This window comes from Macaca fascicularis, chromosome 6, assembly GCF_037993035.2.
Source record: "Macaca fascicularis isolate 582-1 chromosome 6, T2T-MFA8v1.1".
NCBI lineage: Eukaryota > Metazoa > Chordata > Mammalia > Primates > Cercopithecidae > Macaca > Macaca fascicularis.
Genome location: NC_088380.1, coordinates 152718736 through 152743599, shown reverse-complemented (window position 1 = coordinate 152743599; position 24864 = coordinate 152718736). Strand labels below are relative to the sequence as shown.

The following is a 24864-nucleotide window of genomic DNA, read 5'->3' as shown; positions in this document are numbered from 1 at the left end:
AGGAATAACCCAATCTTTTGTTTGAGAGCGGATATACTGAAGCCATCTGAAGTAAGCTCTGTCACATTTCCTTGTCTTTAACTCCCAAATTACCTAGGTAACTTCTTTCTTTCTTCCCTCCTTCCCCCTTCACAATCCTTCTTTCTTTACAGAAGTAACCTCTAGATCTGTGGTCTTGATCCTTCCCTTTCTACAAACTTTTTACGGATTATTCCCATCACTTCTTTCCTTTTCATTTAACAGCAGTATACATCTATAATTTCTATATCTTAACTCCTTTGCTCCTTCCCCTCTACCTAGAAACATGTTTAGACACAAAAGCAAAAGATGGCCAGGTGCAGTGGCTAACAACTGTAATTCCAGCACTTTGGGAGGCTGAGGCGGGTGGATCACTTGAGGTCAGGAGTTTGAGACCAGCCTGGCCAACATGGTGAAATCCTGTCTCTACTAAAAATACAAAAATTAGCTGGGTGTGGTGGCACGCACCTGTAATCCCAGCTACTTGGAGGCCTGAGGCAGGAGAATTGCTTGAACCTGGGAGGTGGAAGTTGCAGCGAGCTGAGATTGGGCCACTGCACTCAGGCCGGGTGACAGAGTCTTACTCTGTCTCAAAAATAAAAATAAATAAATAAATAAAAAAGCAAAAGAATGCTTTCTACCAATCCTGTTATATCTTGAACTGTTATTTAGTGACTCTTCTTCCAGCTTTCTCTATGATGTCTATACCCTTGCTACTCTGGATATGGTTCAAGGACCAGCAGCAAAGGCATTATCTGAGAACTTATGAGAAATTCAGATTCCCAGATCTGCTGAATCAGAACGTACATTTTTACAGGGTCCTCAGCTAATTTATTAAAGTTTGGGAAGTTGTGGTCTATTCCGCGCATGCTTCCACTCTCCTTTATCTTAACTTATCCTTTTGGAATCTGGCCTCAATTTCCTCCCTATCATGTCTCCCAAACATAAACTTCATTCCAAGTTATAAAGTTTGAATGGCCTTTTTATCAGACTACAGCTTCCTTGATCTCCCCATAACTAAACTTACCCTGCTCTTCTTTCCAAGTCTCTTCTTTTGGACTATATGATATGATCACACAAAGTAACATTTTATACGACATTGAATTATAGACATGTATGGCTGACCATATATGCTATGTTCATCTGTGGTAGATAAAACATAGCTCTGCATGGTCAGGTACCTCAATCCTTAATGCCCTTCCAACAGGAGAAAGACAGGGAGAGAGGGAAAATTTTGCTCTACTTCTCTGACAAATTTCGGTACTGGAAGCTCATTTTATATTCTTGCCACCTTTCTAATACCCTGATCTTCCTTTTTCTCTTCAATTTTTATTTTAGGTTTCTGTCCATGTGCAGGTTTGTTACCTGAGTGTATTGTGGGATGCTGAGGTTTACAGCACAAATGATCCCGTCACCCAGGTACTGAGCATAGTACCCAATAGATAGTTTTTCAATCCTTATCCCCCTCTTTTCCTTCCCCACCTGGCAGTCCCCAGTGTCTATGGCTGCCATCTTTATGACCATGAGTACCCAATGTTTAGCTCCCACTTACAGGAAAGGACATGCAGTATTTGGTTTTCTGTTTCTGGGTTAATTCACTTACGACGATGACCTCCAGCTGCATCTATGTTGCTGCAAAGGACATGATTTTGTTCCCCAACTGACATTTTGAACAGAAAATCAGGTCAGGTTATTCCCTGCTTTAATCTTTCTCATTACATCTAGTACCCAACCCCCTTCATTACTGATATAGTTTGTATATTTGTCCCCGCCCACATCTCATGGTGAATCATAATCACCAGTACTGGAGGTGGGACCTAGTGGGAGGTGATTGGATCATGGGGGTGGATTTTTTATGAATTAGGTTTAGCACCATCCCCTTGGTGCTCTCCTCATGAGATCCAGTCATTTAAAAGTGTGTGGCACCTCCCCCTACCTCTGGTCATTTAAAAGTGTGTGACAACTCCTGACCCTCTCCTCTCCTCTCCTCTTTCTCTCTCTCTCCCTCTCTCTCTCTCTTGCTCCTTGTTCCTGCTTTCACTATGTGACATGCCTGTTCCTACTTTGCCTTCTGCCATGATTGTAATGTTCCTGAGGTCTCCTCTCTGGCATGTTCTCACTTATAAGTGGGAGCTAAATGATGAGAACACATGGACACAAAGAAGGGAACAATAGACACTGGGGTCTACTTGAGGGTGGAGAATAGGAGGAGGGAGAGGAGCAGAAAAAGTAACTATTGGGTACTAGGCTTAATTCCTGGGTGATGAAATAACCTGTACAACAAACCCCTGTGACACATGTTTACCTGTATAACAAACCTTCACATGTACCCCTGAACCTAAAATAAAAGTTAAAAAAGTAAATAAATTATCCAGCCTCAGGTATTTATAGCAATGCAAAAATGGCCTAACACAATTACCACAGCTTCCGGGTCCCTCTGCATCTTCCTGTGCAGCTTATCTCATGCCACTCGCCTCAGTGCTTATCACCTTTCAGGCATGTGGGTTTTCTCTCAGTTTCCAGAACTCAGAACTTGCCAAGTCCTCTCTGCTCTCTGAGAACAGGGTCAGGATGTTCTCCCTCATTGGAACCCACTTCCCTGCTTTCCTCTCATCCTTCAGGTATCAGCATAAACGGCTCCCTTAGAAAGGTCTTTTTTGACCACCCTAATCAATTATCTTTCCTTTTATCCTCCATTTCATACCCTTGTCTATATTTAGTTTATATAACAGACACATTGCAATTTGCAATTATTTTTATTATTTGTGTGTGTGTGTGTGTGTGTGTGTGAGAGAGAGAGAGAGAGAGAGAGAGAGTGTTGGTGTTCTGCCTATATTTCTTCATTCAGCTTCACTTCCAATAGCTGACACCTATGATTTTGTTGAATGCCTTCTATTGAGCTTCTAGAATGTACTTTTCCTTTGGGGGCAGCTCTTAACCAATGACTGACAGGTAGGAGGGTATAAATACCCCAGATCTCTCATCTCTTGGCCAGCATAGTTCTAAGGTCTGGGTTTTATACTGTTCCCAGAGTTTTCTCAAAAGATTAAGCTTTATTGCCCACTGCGGTAGCTGGCCTCATAACACAGCTTTCTTGGTTACCCTCTCTTCCCTACATGATGCCACCACTCCCCTGCCAATGTCCTTAGACCTCCCAAATAATCTATAAGTATTAAATCCTCATCTCAGGGTCGGCTTCTGAGGGGAACCCAGCTAAGATCATGAACTTTTTGTTCTTTTTATTTATCCCAATAAAATATATATAACATGTCTGTCTTGTTCATGGTTATATCCTAGAGCTTAGTTTAGTATCTGACACATAGTGAGCACTCAATATACATTTGTATAGTGAGTGAATATTAGTGGTTATTATTATTGAAATGTAGAATTTCTTCCTTTCACCGAGTTGTGTTATACCGGTAGTTTACCATGCCCCACAGAATGTGAGATGTGCACTGCAGAACTTACAGGAAGAAAAGTTATTTTTTTCTGTAGTGCTCTTAAAAGTAGCACTACTATTAAGATACTGTTTTAGCAAAGTTTGTTATGGCTAGAGGCTCTTTATGAGAAGGAATCCCAAGAAAGATTCTCTAGGATTGTGGCAATTCTTCCTGGTATGACCTGAAACCCCAGCATGTGGATACTTTAGAGATGTTTTAGGCAACAAAACCCTATTATGCTTATTTGCAGGTGGTTTAAAAAGAGAGCAACTGAACCCTGGACTAGGGACCTTCAGTGGAATAAGATGGATACTTATGCAGAGAGAGTGGCAATAATAATATTAAATAATAACAAAAATAATTAACATGTACTAAGTGCATTTATGGGCCAGTCCTCAAGTGTATTTGTTAATCTCAGAACCAACGTAGGTGGTAGGTTACACATTACTCCCATTCTTGATTAAGAGATTGGGGCTCAGGGAGGTTGACTTATCCAAAGTCATACAGCTATCAAAAGGTAGAACTGAGATTTGAAATTAACTGTTATAACTTCAGAGCCCCTGTTCTTAACTAGTCCTCTATCTTGTCCCCAGGGTTAGGAATACTTAAAACCAGTTCAATAGGAGAACTAAGTGAAGTAGTCCAGCCTGGAGAAAATAAGATTGAAAATAAGGTGTTAAAATAAGATGCAACCCTCCTGAGTTGCCTTCAAAGAGCGGCAGATGCCCAAGGAAGAGTGGGCAGATGTGTTTCATGTGACTTAATTTCAGGGAGACTTTTCTAATGTTGCTTTTCAGAGGTGGAGGAAATAGTACGTGCTTAGACACAGAAAACTTCCCCAAACTGGAGATTCAAATGGACTGGGTGTGTGGGCCTATTGAGATAGGAAGTCAGTGAGAGGACTGAAGCATAGTGGCTTGGGGGACTTTCAAGATGTCTTGCAGATGTGAGATTTTAGAATGCAAAGGAATTAGAAGACTCGCTCGGTCCCTACATATGTGGCTGGTACTATGCAGTTTTGGAGAACCAAGATTTAAACCGGTAACATGACTTGGGAGAAATTTACTAATGCCATGTTAATAAACAAAAAAGATATGTGCTATGCATACTCTTTGCATGAGGGAAGCAGAGCTACTGTGCTGCAAGATGAGCCAGCAGAAGTGACAGTTAAGAATGTGGGCTTAGAGTCAGTCTACATGGGTAGCTTGCCCAGAGTACTCCTGAGCCTCTTATCTGTAAACAAGTGTTGCTCTGTGGATTAAATAAGCTTTTGCGGGTAAAGGATTTAGCACAGGCTCTTGAAGATGGTAAGCGTTCAAAAATATTAGCTATCTTTCTGAAAACTTTTAAATTTATAATTTTTTCTTAAAAACATAAATGCAAATATTTCTATATCTTCTGCATACTCTATAAAACATGAAAAGAGAAAGTTTTAAATTTGGGTTGCTGGAATATTGAGACTCAGAGAACTTGAAACTTTTTCCATAACCGCAGTAAGGCTAAGATTTATTAAGCACTCAGATACATTTCATGTCACGTGGTTGGTTTTCAGCTAAGACAGGATTGGAAGCTGAGTTTCCTGAATTTCAGGCTCTATTTTTCCTCACCTACAATGGACCATTTTGCTTGTGCACATAATGGGTTTCTGTTAGAATGAAATATATTTTGTCCTGAATCTGTTTACATTTCAGGAAAAGCAGACCAGTTCTGGACCAGAGCTTGTCATATTCGAGATAAAATATCTCTCCCAAATATCCCTCCCTCGCACATTTGATTTCTGATTGGCTTCCCTCCCTTTTATACTCCTCTGGTTTTTATTTCTACTGTCCAGATCACATATATACCTTTTCTGCCTTTTTTTTTCTTCTCTAGCTCCCTCTTTTCTCTCACTGAATTTCTCCTTCTCCTGTTTCCCTCTCTATGCACCGACACTGATTTTTACTACTTACGTTCTTAAATTTCTGACCAAGAAGTACCCAGTGAAGATACAGCATATAATTAACATGGAGTTAGATTGGCTGTGGATTAAATCATGCTCCAGAAGCTTAGCAACAACATTAGAATGGTAACGTTGGTGCCAAAGGATTCAACCAGCAATGGCAGCTAGCGCAGGGCTCTATGAGGTTGCAAAAGGGAACACCACACCAGTCTTGGTCACCTTGGTTAGAACCCAGCCCTTGGATTCAGGCAGACCTGGTTCAAATTCTGACTCTGCACTTCCTAAGTGTTTCCTCATCTGTAAAGTGGGAAAATACCATAGACCTCCAAGGGCAGTTGAGAGGATTAAAGAAGACATGGTTCTTTGGCTCAGTTCCTGCCACATGGTGTGAGCTACATGATGGTAGCAGTTACTAAGGTGATGATTGGCAACTATATCCACCTTTTCTTTGACTCCTTTCTTTCCTGCTCCCTCCCTCCATGCCCAATCAGTGAGAACAATCATTCCACTTGGTTACACTGGCTTAATTCTCCAGGCTTTGGGATAGCAACTGGAATGGGAAGGTAGGAATCCCAGGAATATCTCAGCTACAAAACTTTATGTTGTGAAAAAAATCGTAGTGTTTGAAAAGCTGCAGAAAACAAGAACAAAACAACAAAAAGAAATATGTTTAACTGCAAATTATTATTTTTCTTTCTAATACAAAGAGAAGTAAAAGAGGGAGATAGTAAATGTTTCTTTTTCCCCTGTTAAAATGCAGCCTCCTGCATCCTGGATCCTTTTTAATCACCTCTCAATAGGAAGAGAACACTGCTGTCTTCTTCCATTGTTCTCTCCCTCTATTCCTCCTTCCCTTACGCATCAAGCCAATCTACTCGGCTTTCTCTCATCTGTGGGAATTCACGACTCTGAGGAGAAATTTGGAATCCAGAAGATTACCTCTCCTGCTTCTCCAGAGAGTTGGGAAGGGAAGTTTTCTCTTCTGCCCCTCCATTTCTCGGCCATTCCTGTTTATTAAGCAAAAGTCCCAGATAAGATTTACTGCCACTCTGCCTTTCTCATATCCAGGCAGCTCGTTAATATCACAGACGAACACCTTTCCTGAACACAGCCCTGCAGAGTTCTATTCCTGCTCTGTGCTCCGTGATTCTGCTGTATCGCCTTGGCAACCAATTAAAATACTTTAATGTGTACAGCGATATCATTCTTAATTCTGCAAAAACCAGGGCAACCTGCTCAGAAGGCTTTGGCATGCCAGTCAGTTGGTGTTCTCCTTGGTATCCGGCTGCATTCTGGTTTGACTTCTTTTTTCACCTCCCAATTACCTCTGAATCCCCTGCAAGCACCTACGTGTCATTCCTAACACACCTGGCCTCAAGTCAAGCAACACCCTCATCAACAAGGCAGGGGCTGGAAGAGATCCTGGGGACAAAATGGCTGATATGTCTACTTTCGTTTAGCCTCAAGGGAAGATACCAGGAGCTCAGCCATGAGGCTGGCTAATCTAACTGCAGTTTCTTGCAATATGGCAAACATTATGCATTCAATAATTAAGTATTTAGTAAATGCTGATTGCATTTCAGGCCCTGTGTTAGGTACAAAGGAGGACAAGACACTTCCTTACCCATAGAGCTTATAGTCTAGTAGAAAAGAGACGTGAACAGACAGCACTGTACTGTCTGATACGTGCTGTGGAGGCTGGAGGGTAGCACTGGAGGCTCTGGGAACCTGAGGGGAACCTGAGGAGGAACCTAAGACCAACCTGGGTTTGGGACAGAGGGCTGACTTCCGGAGGAACAGAGGCTACACTGGTACCTGAGGATGGGTTGCCGTCAGCCACATGGCGAGTTTCCCAAGTAGCTGGACAGTTTCATTCCTACCTTCTCTAACACTGGCAGCTTGTCTGATGCGCTCAGCTTGGTGGTCTGCTTCAGATACCCTGGCATTATTTGCCTTATTTCTCCTGCTTCCAGGCTAATGTTTTCCTAATAGCCTTTCAGGAAAGGGTGACAGTGAATGATCCACGTTCTCTCACGTCTACTCTTGGTCCCTCTATGCTGTGCATGCAAGTGCTACCTGAGGGGCACATTTTCCAAAGCCAGTGGTGTTGGGGCCCTGAGGCCGGGACTCACCACCCAACTTACGTGCCCGCAATGCATTCTGAGGTTTGCAATCCTCAGTGTCATGGATTTCTGTTGATGCCTATTTTTTAAAAGTACAACCTCAAAATCTTCCCTAAACATTCCCACAACTAGAGGGATGATAAATTTTGATGTGTAATCATATTTTCCTATTTTGTTTTATTAATATTTACACTTACAGAACACACACCTCTTGTATAAAGTGGAGATACCAGTAGCACCATTCTCAGTGGGTTGTGTGTAGAGTTAAATGAGATTCTGTAGGTAGAGCCCAGTGAATGACACACAGTAAGTCCTCCATACATATACTCTGTTTGTAGAGGTGACCGGTTCTTCATCTGTGCTCTTGTAACACATGTGAACACCTTTATTTTAAGATTAACTGCATCATGCATAATAAGTAGGATGCAGTTAATAACTCTTAAACTTTAAAATAAGGTTTAAGTGGTATGTGGTTTACATAAAAGATCACAAGTTATTTGAGGACATGGATCCTGTCTCTCTCACTTTTGGAGCCCAAGCAAAGGGATTTTACCCATCAAAGGCATCTTATATGTGTATGTTGAACAAGTGAGACCTGGAAAATATTAATAATAACAATGTCTGACATTGATTGCTGCTGAGCTTACTATGAGTCAGGTCCTGTGCTACGAGCTTTATAAGAATTATCTTGATATATCCTCCAAGTGATGCCATGATTTTTATTATCCCCATGTCTATAGCACAGGGAAACAGCAGTCCACCTGTGGTAGGCATGACAGCATGTGAAAAGAGAAACCTACCTGTAGGAGTACAAGCAGATAGTTAACCATACTGGGAGCTTGTTTGGTGCCAAGCCCTGTGCTAAGCACTTTGTAGGCATCATCTCATTAAATCCTCCCAATAACCATATGAGGTGAGCCTTACTATTTCTATTTCATAGTGACAACGTTCAGAGTCACTAAGTAACTTGCCCAGAAGCACACAGCCATTACTTAGGAGAAGCATTATCTTGTAAACATTATCTTGTTTACTTGTATCATCAGATGTCTAAGGTCAGAAGCAGCAGAAAATTGGAATACATATTTTAAAAATAATATTAAAATACCTATTCCTATTATTCAGAAATAATTTTAAATATATCATATTTTTACCTAATATTATCAGTTTTTTCAACAATTATATTTTTTATTGTGGTAAAATACACATAGCATAAAATCTACCATGTTAGCCTTTGCTGAGTGTTCAGTTCAGCAGCATTAAGCACCTTGATCTTGTTATGCAAGTGTCACCACTATCCATCTCCAGAACTTTGTCATCACCCCATACTGAAACTTCCCATTATATATATACACACACATATATATATATACATACATATATATACACCCATACACACATTATATACACACACACCCACACACACACATACGTACCAGAGGCTGGGGAGAGGAGAGAATGGGAAGTTATTGTTCAATGGATACAGAGTTTCAGTATGGGGTGATGACAAAGTTCTGGAGATGGATAGTGGTAACGCTTGCATAACAAGATCAATGTACTTAATGCTGCTGAACTGAACATTTAGCAAAGGCTAACATGGTAGATTTTATGCTATGTGTATTTTACCACAATAAAAAATATAATTGTTGAAAAAACTGATAAAATGAGGGCTTTGGCAGCACGAATACAGTGGCCATGTTTCTACAGGAAACACTGTCTTCCCTTCATATTGGAGGCCAGGTCAGTTCAACTCATAAACTCAGGGGCAAATTCTTTCAGAGCCTCTTCCTTTCTGTCACTGGTATCCCTATGACTAAGTGTCAATTAAGATGAAACGTTTCTCTCAAGATCAAAGAGCACATGAAATTTGTGGTGTATGATGGAAGAGTTTAGACATATGCAGAGTGGCATTGCTATCTTCTTAGGGTTAGCGACTCATGAGCTAAGAGATCTTGAAGCTGGCCCACTGTATTCTCCTGAGAATGATGTTCATCACCCAAAAAGGTATTCAATAAGGTGATTCACAGCAAGGATGTTTCAGCCACCACATGACTTTATGCCTAATAAAGTGTGCTACTTGTTTCTCAAATAGCTCTGTAATGGCTCAATTCATAAAGGGTTCATTTCTGCATAATGAGGAGTTCTTTCATGATCCCATGAGGTCTACTACAGGCATGATTATGTTTATTTATTTACTCTTTCATTAAAAAAAAAATTCCTAATATGGGTGAAGCTGTGAGCTGGGTGCTCTGAGCACAGTATTCAGAGATAAGATGAGTTGCCTCTTCTGTTTGTGCTTGGAAAAAAGATTAAAGAAATGACAGAGATCTGAGATGCACTCAGCTACTATTTGAGTCCTGGAGTCTGAGCTCATGAGTGTCCCTGGTGTGAGCTTTCAAGACAGAGCCTGGTACATAGCAGGCACTTAGGAATAGTTTGTCGAATGCTCTGGCTTCTGAGCTGGGGATCTGGAGCAGTGTGACCCTGGGGACTGGCACAGGCCTCAGTTGCAGGAAGCAGCTCATGGTGAACAGAATTATCTTTCCCCGCCCATGTTCTATCACTTGCTTTGGATGTTCTTGCTGGTGTTCATGTGTGCTAGGGGTTTCAGGTAACCTGAGATTTCAATGGAAAAGAATGGCTTTGTCTGCCAGGAACATGGAGACTGCTCCCCAGTTACCCAGTAAGCTCGGTCACCTGCTTGGAGTAGAGGTAACTTCTTGTTTGGCTGCACTGAATCCAGGAAGTTGCTGTAGATACAGCTGATAGTCCTCACGATGGCAGGCAACGAGTCTGGCATGAGGGCTGCTGGAAGACTTCATTACAGAGAACGCTGACATGCATGCTCCTGGTGGTATCTAGTCACCCTGATAGGAAGGCAAGTATCTAATCATTCTGCCTCTCCTCTATCTATTTCCTTCCCTTCTCCTTCAGCTTCCATTCTCATTCAAGATATCCCTGCCCTATCCTGCTTTTTCTAGGTCCACATGCCCAGAACGGACCCTGCCTTTTCTTCCCTTGACCATACACTTCCTGACTTTTAAAACATCTTTTTGTTTTCCTAGGAAGTTTCTTTTTATCAATCAAGCTTCATTTTGTTCAAACTGAATTGCCTCGCCACCTGATATTTTCATAAACCATCATTTCTTGAGTCTAAGAATTCTTTGTCTTAATCAAGTTTATTGGGTTATAATTTATATGCAAAAATGTACCCAGTTTAAGTGTCTACTTTGATGTTTTGGTAAAACTATATACCATTGCATACAACATTTTCATTATCCAAAAAATCACTATGGTTTATGGTTTTGTCTTTTCTACAATTTTATATAAGTGGAATAAGACAATATGTACTCTTTGGTAAGACACTTCTTTTTTCACATCTTAACATTTCTAAAATTGGATGCATCCTACAGTGAGCATGTAACATAGTAGTGTTTCTCTTTCCCTCTAAGAACTATACCTAAATAGACAATATGTCTTATAATGAATACCTTAAAATCAATATCAATATCCCTAATTTATATATATATATAGATAGATAGATAGATGTCAATATGTATATGTATGTTTGTATACATGTGTACTGACTGGTTGGTTTACCAATTAGTCGTGATTGGTTTTTGCACTGAGGAGGTGAGAATCTTTGCTTTGCTGTGTACGTTACCATAGTGCCTAGAGCTGAAAACTGGTAGGAACTAAAATACTGCAGAGGGTGGCAATAGTGAGTTTCCAACAGTTTCCTAAAAATATCTTTTGCGTTATGATTGAGCATGTGAAGTCTGAGACAGCGTTTCTCAAATTTTGTTCCACGGACAATTAATATTACTAAGAGGCTAATACAATAAAAGGGAGAAGAAAGGGGGTGTCAATGCCATAGAAATTTGGGAAGTGCTTCTTATTAAGATCCCACTTAGAAATTCACAATTCATTAGCATGCTAAAACTTGCAAAAAAGTTTTGCAGCAAAGGGAAAACGTTTAGTTTTACTTTAATCTCAGGTTTGTCTGACCCTGGCACTTTGTGGCACACCCATTACCAGAATTCACCATGTGAAAGGCTGGTCTAAAGTACAAGCATGAATAAACAGAAGGAGAAAGAAAGGGAGAGCCAGGTGTGGTGTGTGCCTGTAGCTGCAGCTACTCAGGAAGCTGAGGCAGGAGGATTGCTTGAGCCCAGGAGTTGGAGGCCCCAGCAAGCTATGATTGGGCCACTGCGCTGCACTGCACTGTGACAGAGTGAGGCCCTGTCTCTAAAGCATAATTTTTTTTAAAGGGAAAAGAAATTGAGTAAAGTTATCCAGGTTGAGTATCCCTTGGGACCAGAGGAGTTTCAGATTTCAGATTTTTTTTTTTTTGATTTTGGAATATTTGCAGAATACATATTAGTTGAGCATCTCAAATTGAAAAATCTAAACTCTGAAATTCAAAATACTTTGATGAACACTTCCTTTGAGCCTCACGTCAGCACTCAAAAAGTGTTGGATTTTGGAGCATTTTGGATGTCAGATTTTCAAATTAGGGCTGCACAACCTATACTTGAGCTGGTCCCAGCTAAGCCCAAAATGATGTAATGGTGCCTGCAATGGGCCAGATGAGGATGCTCCTCAAGAGTCAAGGGCTAAATAGGCACTTTTCTTCTCTCCTAAGTCTTTTTATAGTATGAAGGGACAGGTGGGAAGGCAACTTTTCCTAAGAGGAAATGAAACAACACAAAAATATATATTGGCCAATCCCTTAGGTAACATGTCCCTAATGCACATGGCAGATAATTGAGGTTGAGTAGGAAAATCCTTATGCCCCACCCATTGCCTCAGAGCTTAGGCCGTCCTGTGGGGAATGAGCTGTTGTTGTGTTTGTCCACTGCTTGGCCAGACACCTTTAACTGACAAAACAAAAACAAAAACAAAGAACTGAAGTAGGTAATGGAATGATTGTCTACGACAGGGAGGAGCCCACTGCAGGGATTACCCCGATCACTTAAATGATAGTGAAGTTTTTCTCAGAAATAGCATTTCTCAGAAATACACAAAGAAATGAAAGGAAATCAGAGTGGGTCAGGTGAAAATCAGGCAGCGCCTAAAAGAAATGTGCAAGAGCTTACGTTCCTTTCCTAAAATATTGTCATACAGTAAAATAGACTTTTTTCTCTTGGCATTTATTTCTATGAATTTTAACACATACACAGTTTCATTTAATTACTACCACAATCAGGATATGTAACAGTTCTATCACCTCATTCTGCCCCTTTTTGGTCACATCCTCCCCCAATCCATAACCCCTGGCAACCACTAATCTATTTCTCATCACTACAGTTTTGTCTTTTTGAGAACTCCCTTTCCTTTTGCAACAATCTTTGGTTCCTTTTTTTTTTTTTAATGGGGATCCCTGGATGTTTCTTTGTGTGTGCAAAGAACTCCAGTGCCAGCCAACTTTCTCTTCTATTGTTACTCTTTTGTGATTTACTGTTGCTAACGTTTATTAGCTTCTGTTATATGCCAGGCACTTGTGCTAAGCTCTTTATATATATTATCTCATTTTAATCTCACAATAGCTGTATGATATATGTAAGCCTTTATTATTTCCATTATACAAACCTAGAAACTGAGGATCAGAGAGGTTAAGTGACTTGCCTAAGGCCTCACAGCTAACAAACAGTTGAATCCCGGCACAAATACAGCCCACTTCACCATAAATCCTTTAACACTACAGTAAGCAATAAAAGGGAGGAGACTAACTAGAAAAGAGGTGCACTGAGAGAGATTGGAGGCAGTGCCAATGGGGGGCCATGTGGTTATTAAAAATGTTTGTAAATGTGTGTGAAGCTGGAGAACCATCTGGGTCTCTTGACTTCTCAACCTCAGCCCCTACCTTTATGTCTTCCTCCACCTGCTACATATGGTACTTGCTGTCCCGGATGGCACCTATCTGCTGTTTTCAGGGTCCTGGGATGATTTTAATCCCCTTGCAAATTTAGCAAAAACCCCACTGTCTATATCACAGCTCTGTTACAGGACACAACCTCTGAGACCCAGGAAAGGGGCTGGCCCACCTTCTGGTTTCTTTCTTTTTTTTCTTTTTTTTTTTTTTTTTTTTTTTTTTGAGACGGAGTCTCACGCTGTTGCCCAGGCTGGAGTGCAGTGGCACCATCTCGGCTCACTGCAAGCTCCGCCTCCCGGGTTCCCGCCATTCTCCTGCCTCAGCCTCCTGAGTAGCTGGGACTACAGGCGCCCGCCACCGCGCCCGGCTAATTTTTTGTATTTTTAGTAGAGACGGGGTTTCACTGTGGTCTCGATCTCCTGACCTTGTGATCCGCCCGCCTCGGCCTCCCAAAGTGCTGGGATTACAGGCTTGAGCCACCGCGCCCGGCCCACCTTCTGGTTTCTATCCAACCTCAATTCCCTGATGTGCTTTCTGACCTCATTTTTTTTTCCCCATCAGTTGCTTGCAACAGCAGCTGAAAAGTTTCTAGGACAAAACCACCTGGTCTGTGTACTGGAGGTGGCAGGTGTGTTCTTGCTGATAAGGGGCAGGTAGGACAGAAATGTGTGTGATTGGCATGATACTAGCAATGTAGGGAGAAAGTCCTCCCCTGCAGAACCCATGGCAACATTTGTGTTGGGGAATAGAGTGAGAAGCAGGAAAAAGCAAAAGATAGAAAAGTGAATGAAGAACTGATGATGCTGAGGAAGTAGACCAGGTTCTTGCCCTGTGTATGGTTTTCCTTTGAATGTGCTGTTTGGGGAAAGTGAAGTTAGTTAGGGAGTTTTCTTCTAGAACGGATCATAGCAACTTAAGGGTTCTGGAAGTGAGCTGTGAAGCCAGCACACGCTGGGAAGAATCACACATCTGAATCATGGCCACGGATCACGTGGAGACAAACAAAACAATGCAAAAATCAGGGCACCAAGCACCGTCTTTGGATGGCACTTGCTTAACAAGGGGCTGGAAGGGTGTGTGTAATTTAGAGTAGAAAGTATTGAGTCACTTCAATAACAACCACAGCTAACATTTACTGAGCACTTAATATGAGCCATCTCTGTGCTCAGAGCTAAGTGACATGAATCATCTCACTTATTTCTCAAAACAACCCTCTGAGGTAGGTACTACCATTATCTCCAATTTACAGATGGGGAATTGGAGGACCTGAGGTTTAAGTGATTCGCCCAAAGTGCACAACTGTTGAGAGCAGAGTCAGGATTTGAATTTGGGTGTTTCTCAAACCCAAGTCCATAGATTCTTAACTTCTCTGCTTTACCACCTATCCTAAAACAGAAATATTACTAAAGTGTAACAGAATGAGGAGGAAGAAAGACCAGCTATTCAGGATCCTACAATCCTTTTGAAGGCTTGCCAAGTTCCTTTGCTTTAACTGCATTAGGGAAGGAATAAGAAGAGCCAGTGGGATCTGCACCACCCGGGCCTCTTCCTGGAGGAGTCTGGTGATCTTGCCTGTTGGTTTGAAATAATTGCACACGGTAGAAACCTACAGCTGTTTCTCAAGTTTTTCTTTTTACACAATCATCTAGGGAGGGTTTTAGACATGTCGGCACAATAGGCAATTTTTTTTTCTCTCTATTGGGCTGGCACCATGAGGTGTGACTATTGGTTCCACCCTAGAACACTGGTTGGCACAGGATGCATCAGGCCTCTTTGAGCCAACAAAAAGTGCTTGATGAGCTTTTTTTTTAGATGAGCCTAGGTGAGCAGAACAGACTTTGGGCTTCAAAAGCTCGTGGACAGGAAGTTAAATGAACTCCTTCAGGGTGCCAGGTTATCGGCAAGCCCTTTGAAAGAGGTGTTTTACAAAATGGTGCCCTGTGACAACAGGTTATTTATGCTTTCTGAGGGGAGTACTTTATACTTAGTATTATCCTGGCCTGAACTCATCATAGAATCAAGTTCAATAATAATAATACCTATTATACTCTCCTGCAAGGGCTGTAACTCCTTCTACATTTTGTAGCATGCCTCATGCGTGGCAGGACACAATAAACAGTCAATAATAATGTTCCCTGTGATAATGATCTTCCAAATGCCTTTCATCTAAGGCTCTCAAAGTGTTTTGGAGATACTAATTAGTTAAGCCTCACAGTGGCTGTCTGTTTTCATAAAAGACATCTTCCCATTTTACAGAATTTTAAATTGAGACCCAGCAAACATAAGTGGCTTGCCCAAAATCATACAGCATGTCTAAATGAATCTTAATGATGATGCTTTGCATTTACACAGCAGATGTTTTCTAAGGCAGTAAGAGTACGTTGCAAAGATAATTTTCACACTATCCTGGAAGAAGGTGGGTAGCAAGTAGCTTTTGACTACATTGGCTGAACTGTGGCAGAGAGGGCAAGGAACTCAGGAGGATTTGACCAAGGATGCAAGTCCATTCCTCTGACTCTCTGAGCAGACGGTGGCATCCAGATAACCCTCAGTTCTCTGAACTGTGGGATGCATAGTTACTTTCACAGTTGCAAAAAGATAGGTAATATTTTTGGGAGCAGAGACATGTTGCAAAACAACAGCCATATTGACATCCAGAAATGGGTTTGTTCATAGCCCCATTGAGGAAGGCAAAAGGGATGAGAGGAGTCACTTCAAGAAAGGATAGTTAGGAAATAAAGGAATTGGGAGGTGGGGGTGCCAGCTCTGCTCTCTTGCAGAGCAACTTTCTAGCCCAGGTCCTGCCTGAACACAGGAGCCCTTGAGTTTCAGCCTCACTACAGGACTTGGTCCAGAGCACCTTGGAGGGTGGGCACAGACCATAGTCTGATGTTATAAGTCCCTGCAAAAGAATTCCAGAGAGACGCAGTATCTTAATGGCTGTCTCTTATGTATGACCAGCTCTCACCTCAATTCCCTATTCCAGAAGGGCCCTGGGAATCCTCTATAGTTCAAACACTTGGGAGCTGTGGTTGCATTCATCGCTACCTTTCCTTTGCAACACAGCCACATTGAGAAAGATGAAAACCACCACAAAAATATTCCAAGCTGATAAGGGAACTGCCTGCTCCCAGTGTGACACCGTTTCCTGAGTGAGTGATGATACTCTGTTGAAAGGCAGGTCAGACTTCCGCAAGGTGGGGAAGGGAAGAGGTTGCTAGGTCTTCGGAATTCAAGGGGGATTTGCTGACCCAGAGATAGAGCTCCTTTCTCTACGAACGAGGCATGTTTGAGAACAATTTGCTTCCCTACCCCCACTCTGCCATTTCCAGACCTGTGGATTCTGATTGATGACTAGACCAGGGGTAGTGGAGGGACTTAAAAAGAAAAAGTCCTTTTCTGGAATGTGTTCACATACAAGCACAATGGCAATAAAAAGTCTACAGTGAAAAAATGTCCCACTTCTTCCCACCCTCATTTCGAATGTTTACACATGCCCTATGGGTGGTTTAAAGATGCAGTGAACCCAGGAAGCGGTAGCCCTTAGAAGGAAAATTTTGGAAAGTTGTTCCAAATGCATATCACAAGCCACTCCTCACTCCTGAGTAAGGAAGCAGTCCTGCAAGACCCTCCCACACACTGTTTGTCTTCTGAGCAGGGAGATGTAGGACCCTGCTGCCAGCATTTAGACTCTAACGCTTGCTCTAGGTAAGACTTCAAGGAATGCAGCTTTGATTTTCTAAGTATGCCAATGGCCCAAGCCACAGCTTTCCGTGTCCACTTTGTTACACTGACTCCAGGGGTGACAGTGCAAATAATTCTGCTGGACTCACAAGGACCATGTCCTTCTTTCCAGATGTGCCCTTACACATTATCCCACAACAAGACTCATAGCCAGGTCAGATGAAGTCCTCGGGGTGTGCTTTCAGTGCTGGACAGAGCGATTCCCATTATCCAAACATGAAAAGCATTAATCTCCTGCGAGGCTTAACTGGGTCTGTTTGGTTTTTTAATTGCAGCGCCTGCTGTGTATCTTCTGTGTATTTCATTCATTTTGCAAAATGAGACACATCTGCAGAGCTTCTATACACAGCTGATGTACTTCACAGCCCAGCCTTCGCTATCAATCAGTCCACCCACATAGACGCTTCCCTCCTGCACTATCTCCCTCGTCAAGTATCTTGATAGCTTCGAACAGATTATGAATGAGTATTGCCATAATAGCACTTTATGACTAGGGGTGGGAAGATGGATTTGGGTAAAATTCAAAAAAAACTTGACATTTGGAAATTTCCAAGAGATCTCAAAAGCAACAAGCAGTTGGATTTGTTTTCTCTTTTTTTTCCCCACCCTCCGTGCATTTCCCAGGCACTGGTTTGGCCTCAGAAGAGCAGAAATCAAACACCAAAAATATAATCTAAAAGGCTTTCCTTGTTCTACTACTTTCTGGACAAGAGGAAAGGAGAACCTAGGAAGCTTTAGTAGTTCTAAAGAGAATTCTTAGATAGATTAGGTAGGCTCAGGCTTCCATCGTATTTGAGTAAAATGATCACTGCCCACAGAAACGTATCACTGGGGAATCACCAGCAGCACTCTGGAATGTTAAACTTGTAGTTAAAAGAAGATAATCTCTAGCTCCTTGTATACACAAATCCAACCTCCATGTGGGCATGATATTAACAAATAAGATCTCTCTTACCCCATCCATGTGGATTCTGATATTAGGCACTAGCCGGAAAGGACTGGCCTGCAGACGTCTGGGGTTGGTCCTGTTTTTCCTGCCATCCTGCAAGGTCATCATGCCGGGCCTGCGGAAGGAGCCTCCTCTCCCGGAGCTCTGCCCTGAGCGCACTCCATCGAGAAGGCGCACGAGCAGCAGGTTGGCCGGCAGCGCCTCGATGCTGCAAAACACAGGCGTCCTGCATTCGGGGCACCGCAGCTCTTTGTGGGCCTTGAAAACCCTCTGTAGACATGGTTTGCAGAAGGTGTGCTGGCAAGGGAGGACTTTGGCTGTGACATCGAGCTTCTCAAAGCACACAGGGCACTCCAGAAGATCAAGTAATGTCAAATCATCCATTTTATTTCAAAACTCCAGTTCCCACCTGGAGGAGCAGAGTCCACATGATAAGGTCAGTTGAGCAACGGGGGCAGAGCTGGCCTCTTGAGAACGTCAGAATTCTTGCCTGCGTGAAGGAGGGAGAGGAGAGAAAAAAAATGTGACTGCTCCGAGAGGTATATCCCACCTACATCGAGGCAGTGTCTCATAAGGCAGTTTGCAAGTACTTTGTTCCGGCACCCAAGTTTCAAATGACTCATTCTGATTCAATGCTAGCAGGTATAAGACTCAACTCGTGCTTGCTGTGAGGATCAGAGGAACACTGAGCACAAGACTGACTGTTCATTGCCTATGTGGCCAGGAGAGCAGAGAAATAAACTGGCCTGCTGAAGTGGCTCCCCAAGCCCTCTCTACCAGCCAGGGCCGGGAAGAGTTCCTTCACCCCTGCCTGGGGAAAGCTCCTGACAGTCTCAATTCTTACAACAAAGCCCCCTCCGAACGCAAGTTCTGTGAAGTTATCTCCTCCTCCTCCTTCCCCTAAATCTAAGTGTATCTGTTATCTGCATGACATGCAGATTAGTTTAGGTCGGTACGTTTATCTGAATCTCATGCAGATGTAGAATTATTTCCTTTACAATATACCTTCCCACATGATGCTAGCAATGAAAAATTTCCATTAGAAACCCATTTCCAAAAATTGTTTTGCCTTAACTACAAGTCAGGGTGCTTGGAAGCTCTGTTTCTTTTCTTTTTTCATCTTTGGTTCTTTTTTTTTTTTTCTCCTCATTCTGATTACCTTAGGCTCAGAGACAATATTCCTCCCACGAGGTAAAGTAGTGCAGCCTGTTTAGTTACTTTGACATTGTTCTCAGTTTCAAACGAAGCAGATAGGAATTCCGGATTGTGGTCACAACCTGTAAAAACCATACTGGGGCAGCATATACAGGTAGGGGTCGTGTGTGTGTGTGTATGTGTGTATGCATGTGTGTGTGTGTGTGGTCTGAAAACAGTACGTATTCCAGAAACAAGTTTCCTTTTGGATGTATGAAAAGAAGCCTCCAGTTTAGAAAAGTGTGGGAAGAAGTCAGCTGTCCCTCACAAGTGCCAGGGCTTCAGTGAGTACTGAGCCCAGAGGTTTGGCAAGAAGGCCAGTGGCTCCACTAGCGACTAGTCAGCAGGACAGATACGACGCGAGAATGAGCGATGGCGCCTCGCCTTTCTAAGACTCCTCTCCAAAGATGTCAGCGCGGCGGCGGGCTGGGGAGGCGTGTGGGGGCCACTAACCTTGTGCGTGTAACCTCTGCTGAGTTCAGCTCAGCCCCCTCCTCCGCGCAGCAGGGGTGCGCGGCTCCCTCCAACCGGCTTCCATTCCCCCAAGCGCCGCTGCTGCCACCGCTTTGAAAACTTTAACCACTCAGTCTTACTCATTTCAAGGGATCGCCTTACCCAGCCCTGTTAACGCTTTCACCGCCAGGCTGCTGCCTACCAACCACGCTTTTGTTGTTGCGGTTGTTAACTTTATGATCTTTCCTTTAGTTAACTGAATTGTTTCTGGGAAAAGATGGTAAGAGGTAAAATATCAGCCAGTCCCTGAGGCCAAGTATTTACAAAGTTCCTATTTTCACCTTTCCCGGTTTCTCTAGTATCCAAGGAGTCGGAACCTGCTCCATTATAAACATACCAAAGTGATTGTGTTTATTTTAAACCTTCATAAGGATTTCCTGGGAAGGTCAAAAGTAAAAATGGTCAAGCTATGAAAATAAGGATAAGCCAGACACCTAGAAAATGTTGCTCTTTGAAAATCATAGTCAATCTCTACATTTAGAGATAAGAGGGACTTTAGTGATCTTTTTGCTCAATCTGTTTCCATTAAGAAACTAGTGTCACATATATACACATACGTGAAAAATCAAAGCACAGAGAAGCTTTTTCAAAAAAGGAAAAACAGTGGCCTCCAAGCTCTCTTCCTGCCTGTTATCCACTGTAGTCTTTTCATATCCTCAGATTATGCCTATATTTCTATTTTTTGATTTATCAATAATACATTTCATGTAAAACTACAAAGGTATCCATTTAAGTGAATAATAACGATCTTAATGCCAGGGTAGTCCTTATCTGTGTCAACCACTGTTCTAAATACCTTACCTATATTAGCCTTTTAACCCTTTAACAACCCAAGGATACACTAAATTATTCTTTACTTTCATTTTGCGGATGAGGGAACTTGAGACACAGAGAGGGTAAATAACTCATCCCGGGAGTCACAGCTCCACCACAGAAGGCAAGTGATCTGTGCTCTTAACAATGTCATGGAGTGATATAACTTTAAGAGGCTGGCCGGGTGCGGTGGCTCACTCCTGTGATCCCAACACTTTGGGAGGCCGGACGTGGGCAGATCACGAGGTCAGGAGATCGAGACCATCCTGGCCAACATGGTGAAACCCCGTTTCTACTAAAAATACAAAAATTAGCTGGGCGTGGTGGCACACGCCTGTAGTCCCAGCTACTCAGGAGGCTGAGGCAGGAGAATCACTTGAACCTGGGAGGCGGAGGCTGCAGTGAGCCGAGATCATGCCACTGCACTCCAGCCAGGGCAACAACAACAACAACAACAACAAAAAGAGGTGAAGAGGTGGTTCAAGGGAGCTAAGCCTCCTCTAAGAGGGCAAGAGGTCAAAAGATAATGGCCAATACTGGCTTCTCATTTTTTCTTACAGATGAGGCAGCTGTGCCCAGAAAGATCAAGAGATTCTTTGAAGTTGTCCAGTGAGTTAGGGGCAGAATTGGGACTAGAAACTAGGTGTTTGAGGCCAGGTGCGGTGACTCACGCCTGTAATCCCAGCACTTTGGAAGGCTGAGGTGGTGCAGATTGCTTGAGGTCAGGAGTTTGAGACCAGCCTGGCCAACATGGTGAAGCCCGATCTCTACTAAAAATACAAAAATTAGCTCAGCATGTTGGCTGCGAGTGCTTGGGAGGCTGAGGCACAAGAATCGCTTGAACCTGGGAGGTGGAGGCTTCAGTGAGCCAAGCTTGTGCCATTGCACTCTAGCCTGGGTGACTAAGACTCCGTCTCAAAAAAAAAAAAAAAAAAAAAAAAAGAGAAACTGGGTGTTCTTTTTAAAATTATTGTTATTACTGTATCTATAGACATAAGGATGGCAATTATTTATTATGCAGAGAGTGCTCAGACACAGCTCAATGGGAAAATCGTAAGAGGAGACCAGGAGGTCTGAAAACACTGTTTACATGTTCTTCCACGTTCTTTCACGTTAGTTCCAAAAAATCAAACATGCATGTGACCCAGAACTTTAGGATGGAGCAGATGGTTATCTATTTTCTGAGCACTGAGGCCCTAATTTTGATGTAGGTCAATTTCAGAGACCACTTTCAGCTATTACTTTTTTAACGTCACTGTTGGGCTTTAATAATATCACATCCCATTCTGCTTGCCTCTCTCCTTCTATTAATGCCTACTCTTCAGTCTGTGCCATAAAGAAGCTCCTTGCGGTTTACTGTCCTCTTACTCTGTTTCCCACTTAGTAAAGCTGAGTCAGTTTCCTTTGTGCCCTGCAGTTGTCTCACTCCTTAAAAAGGGCCACTCCTATGCTGGAACTCCTGTTGCAGAGATTGGCAATTTTTTTCATTATTCCTTCTCTTGTTCTTAAACACACTCTATCTCCCTTACATACTCATATCTGCACCTGTATGCACATGCATGCATACACTTGCATAAGGGTGCACACACACATAATCTTAATAATAGTAACACCTGTGGAGCACTTGCTGTATGCCACTGACCAGTGCTAAGATTTTAAACATATTATCTCATTGAATTCTCCCCACCACCCCATAAGACACTGTAACATTTCCAGGGTTACAAACCTTGTGATCTGAACTCAGGTTGGTCTAATCCCGGGGCCTGTGTTTCTTTTCATTTTATAAAGTCATGTACATATCATAAGTACACCCATATATCTTTACTATATAAATCCGCATGTTTACACATATGCCCGTGTTGTACATACCAGCTGATCTCAGAGCAAATCCAAGACAAAATATTGATGTCAGAGAAGGAAATTGGGCCCCTCTGGGTTGTAGTCTACCCATCTCATGGCCCCTCCACACCCCTGTATGGTCAGTGGTCTTAAAAGCTTCGAAACCTCCCATCCCTGAGAAAATGCAGTCGAACCAGCTCAGTCCCCGGAAGGTAGACTAGATCCAGTGGGTTACTCTTTTCTAGCAAATCTGACGATTGAAAATCCAGTCAAATGAAATCGTGATGGTAGAATTTTATGTTCTAATGGAGGACAGAGAAAATGTACACTGAAGCAAGGGGTGGTCTTTCAGCATCTTTCAAACGACGCCCTGTAGGTGGTCCCCAACACCGCCCATATAAGGTTAGTCTTGAAGAGAAAATTTCTTTTGAAACTTTTAAAGAAGGGCGAGAGTTTTAAATGGGGATTTGTTCTGGCTTACCCAAATACTACCTTGGCATCAAATCAGATGAACATGTATTCTTTAAAAACAAACAAAAAGGTGAACTATGCATACCTCTTCAGACGCCAGGCCACCTCCCTTCCCCCGCTGTTCCCACCCCACCAACACTCCTGTTTCTATCTGTAGTTATAGGGTGATGATTGGCTGCATTCTTTTTAAAAATCTGTATGATATGTCTGATCTTCTGTTGTGCATATTTATGAGTATATTTAGACTTATGTATGTAAAACACACAAACAAGCAAATCTGGTCATATTGTTTCCCTAGTTAAAACTCTTCAGTAGGTTTCTACGACCTTAGGATAAAATCAAATCCTTCTTCTGACCTGTCAGGCCCTGCATGATCTGGCTTATGTCCACCTCTCCTGCTTCAGCTTATATCCCCATCACCCCCTCACTCAGCATACTCTTGATCCACTGGGTTTCTCTTCACTCTTAGGATCGTGTTTTTGTCATCAAGCATTTGTTCATGCTCTTCTTTCTGTCTTCAACACACCCTCTTCCTCTTCCTCTCTTCCTAGCTACTCTCTTCCTCCCTGTTTTGCTTTTTTAATCCCATTCTCTGCAAATTTGAGCTTTAAAAAATGTCAATTCCTCCAAGAAGCCTTCTTTGATTCTCATGAGTAGAAAGTTTGTCATCCTACACTTCTCCTTTATAACAGCTATCACAACTGTAACTCAGTAATTATTTCATAATGATTTATTTAATGCCCAACTCCCCCAAACAGACTGTAAACTCCAAGAGAGGAAGGACCTTATGTGCCTTGTTGCTCTTCTGTTCCCCTGTATTTAACACAGTGGCTGGCATGTGGTTGATACTCACTAAATGTTGAATGGGTTTATTGATAACTAAATGAATGAGTGATGTTCTTAAAAATTTGTGTTTGGGCAGGTGTATACCAAATGGTTGGTAATGGTTTTATATTAGACACCTCTTGAGTGTCACTTTCAATGTTCTCAACCACACCTCTTATTTAAGCTAAGAAGTTTTCCCAGATTCAGGCCACATACAGAGATGCTACCTGGCAGTGTCTATCCTCAAGATCCAGTCACGAACTTCTTGCCTCCTGCCCTGGAGCTTCTCTGATGTTGCAGCATGGGACACACATGAGAACTTGCTTCACACACACGTGTGCATGATCCAGAAGTGTGGACCGTCTTTGACTAATGGAAAATCTGTGGATATATTTTCTGATTTTATGCCCTGGGCAGGTGGTCCTGAGATGTCATAAAGTTCTTCTGAAGTTCTCATGAGATGAGTACCATTCATCCACAGGGGGCTGACACAATAATGCATCTTTGTGCTGGCTTTCTCTCATTCCCTTTCACTCCCGCATCCCTAACTCCTGCTCCCAAATAAATCACTTTCAAGGAAGCAAACCTTTGTCTCAGGCTAAGACAGTTTCTTTCCAATTAAAAGTTAAATCACAAACAAGTGTGCAGATAAGTTTTGCCAATCAAATTTACTTACGTATTGGAATTATGATTTTAGAGGTATGCTATTTTCATTTGACTGGCTCTTAGCCACTTGGTGGTCTCAGGCTCTGCCATAAAGTTACTCATTTGTAAAGCACTCCTTAAATCCATCAAAGAAGTTGAGGTATTTGGAAATCTAAAGTCTTAGAGCTGCAGGTCGTGAAACCTCTCTTGATCATCACTGGACTTTCGTTGCTGAAGGTCATGTTTTGTACATCTTTGCTCTCTTTCCTTAGAACCTAGTATAAATCTAGGTATGTTTTAAAATATTTAAATAGACCTATGTTATCTGTTTCTGTGATGTTGACCTTGCTCATAGGATTTGATTTTCTAGTGATACTGAGAAACCTTCGGGACAATTCAAGAGGAGGCATGACTGGAGGACAACAGTGGAAATGTGAAGAAAATCAGACTGACAGGGGTTGAGTGGCTATTAAATACTC

The 24864-nt window shown here is 42.4% G+C and overlaps 1 protein-coding gene across 4 annotated transcripts in view; it reads right to left on the bottom strand.

The window, feature by feature from the left end:
• The window catches only part of SH3RF2 (SH3 domain containing ring finger 2), a 145737-nt gene extending 125873 nt beyond the window's left edge, over positions 1–19864 (bottom strand). For all 4 annotated transcript variants that reach the window (XM_005558132.4, XM_073994520.1, XM_015452078.4 and 1 more), the window contains exons 1-2: positions 19733–19864; positions 18092–18575 (exon numbers count right to left, since the gene is read on the bottom strand). In XM_005558132.4, the coding sequence (XP_005558189.2) occupies positions 18092–18469 (378 nt within the window). In that variant the 5' untranslated portion in view covers positions 18470–18575; positions 19733–19864. The remainder of the gene's footprint in view (positions 1–18091; positions 18576–19732) is intronic.
• Between the last annotated feature and the right edge of the window lie 5000 nt (positions 19865–24864).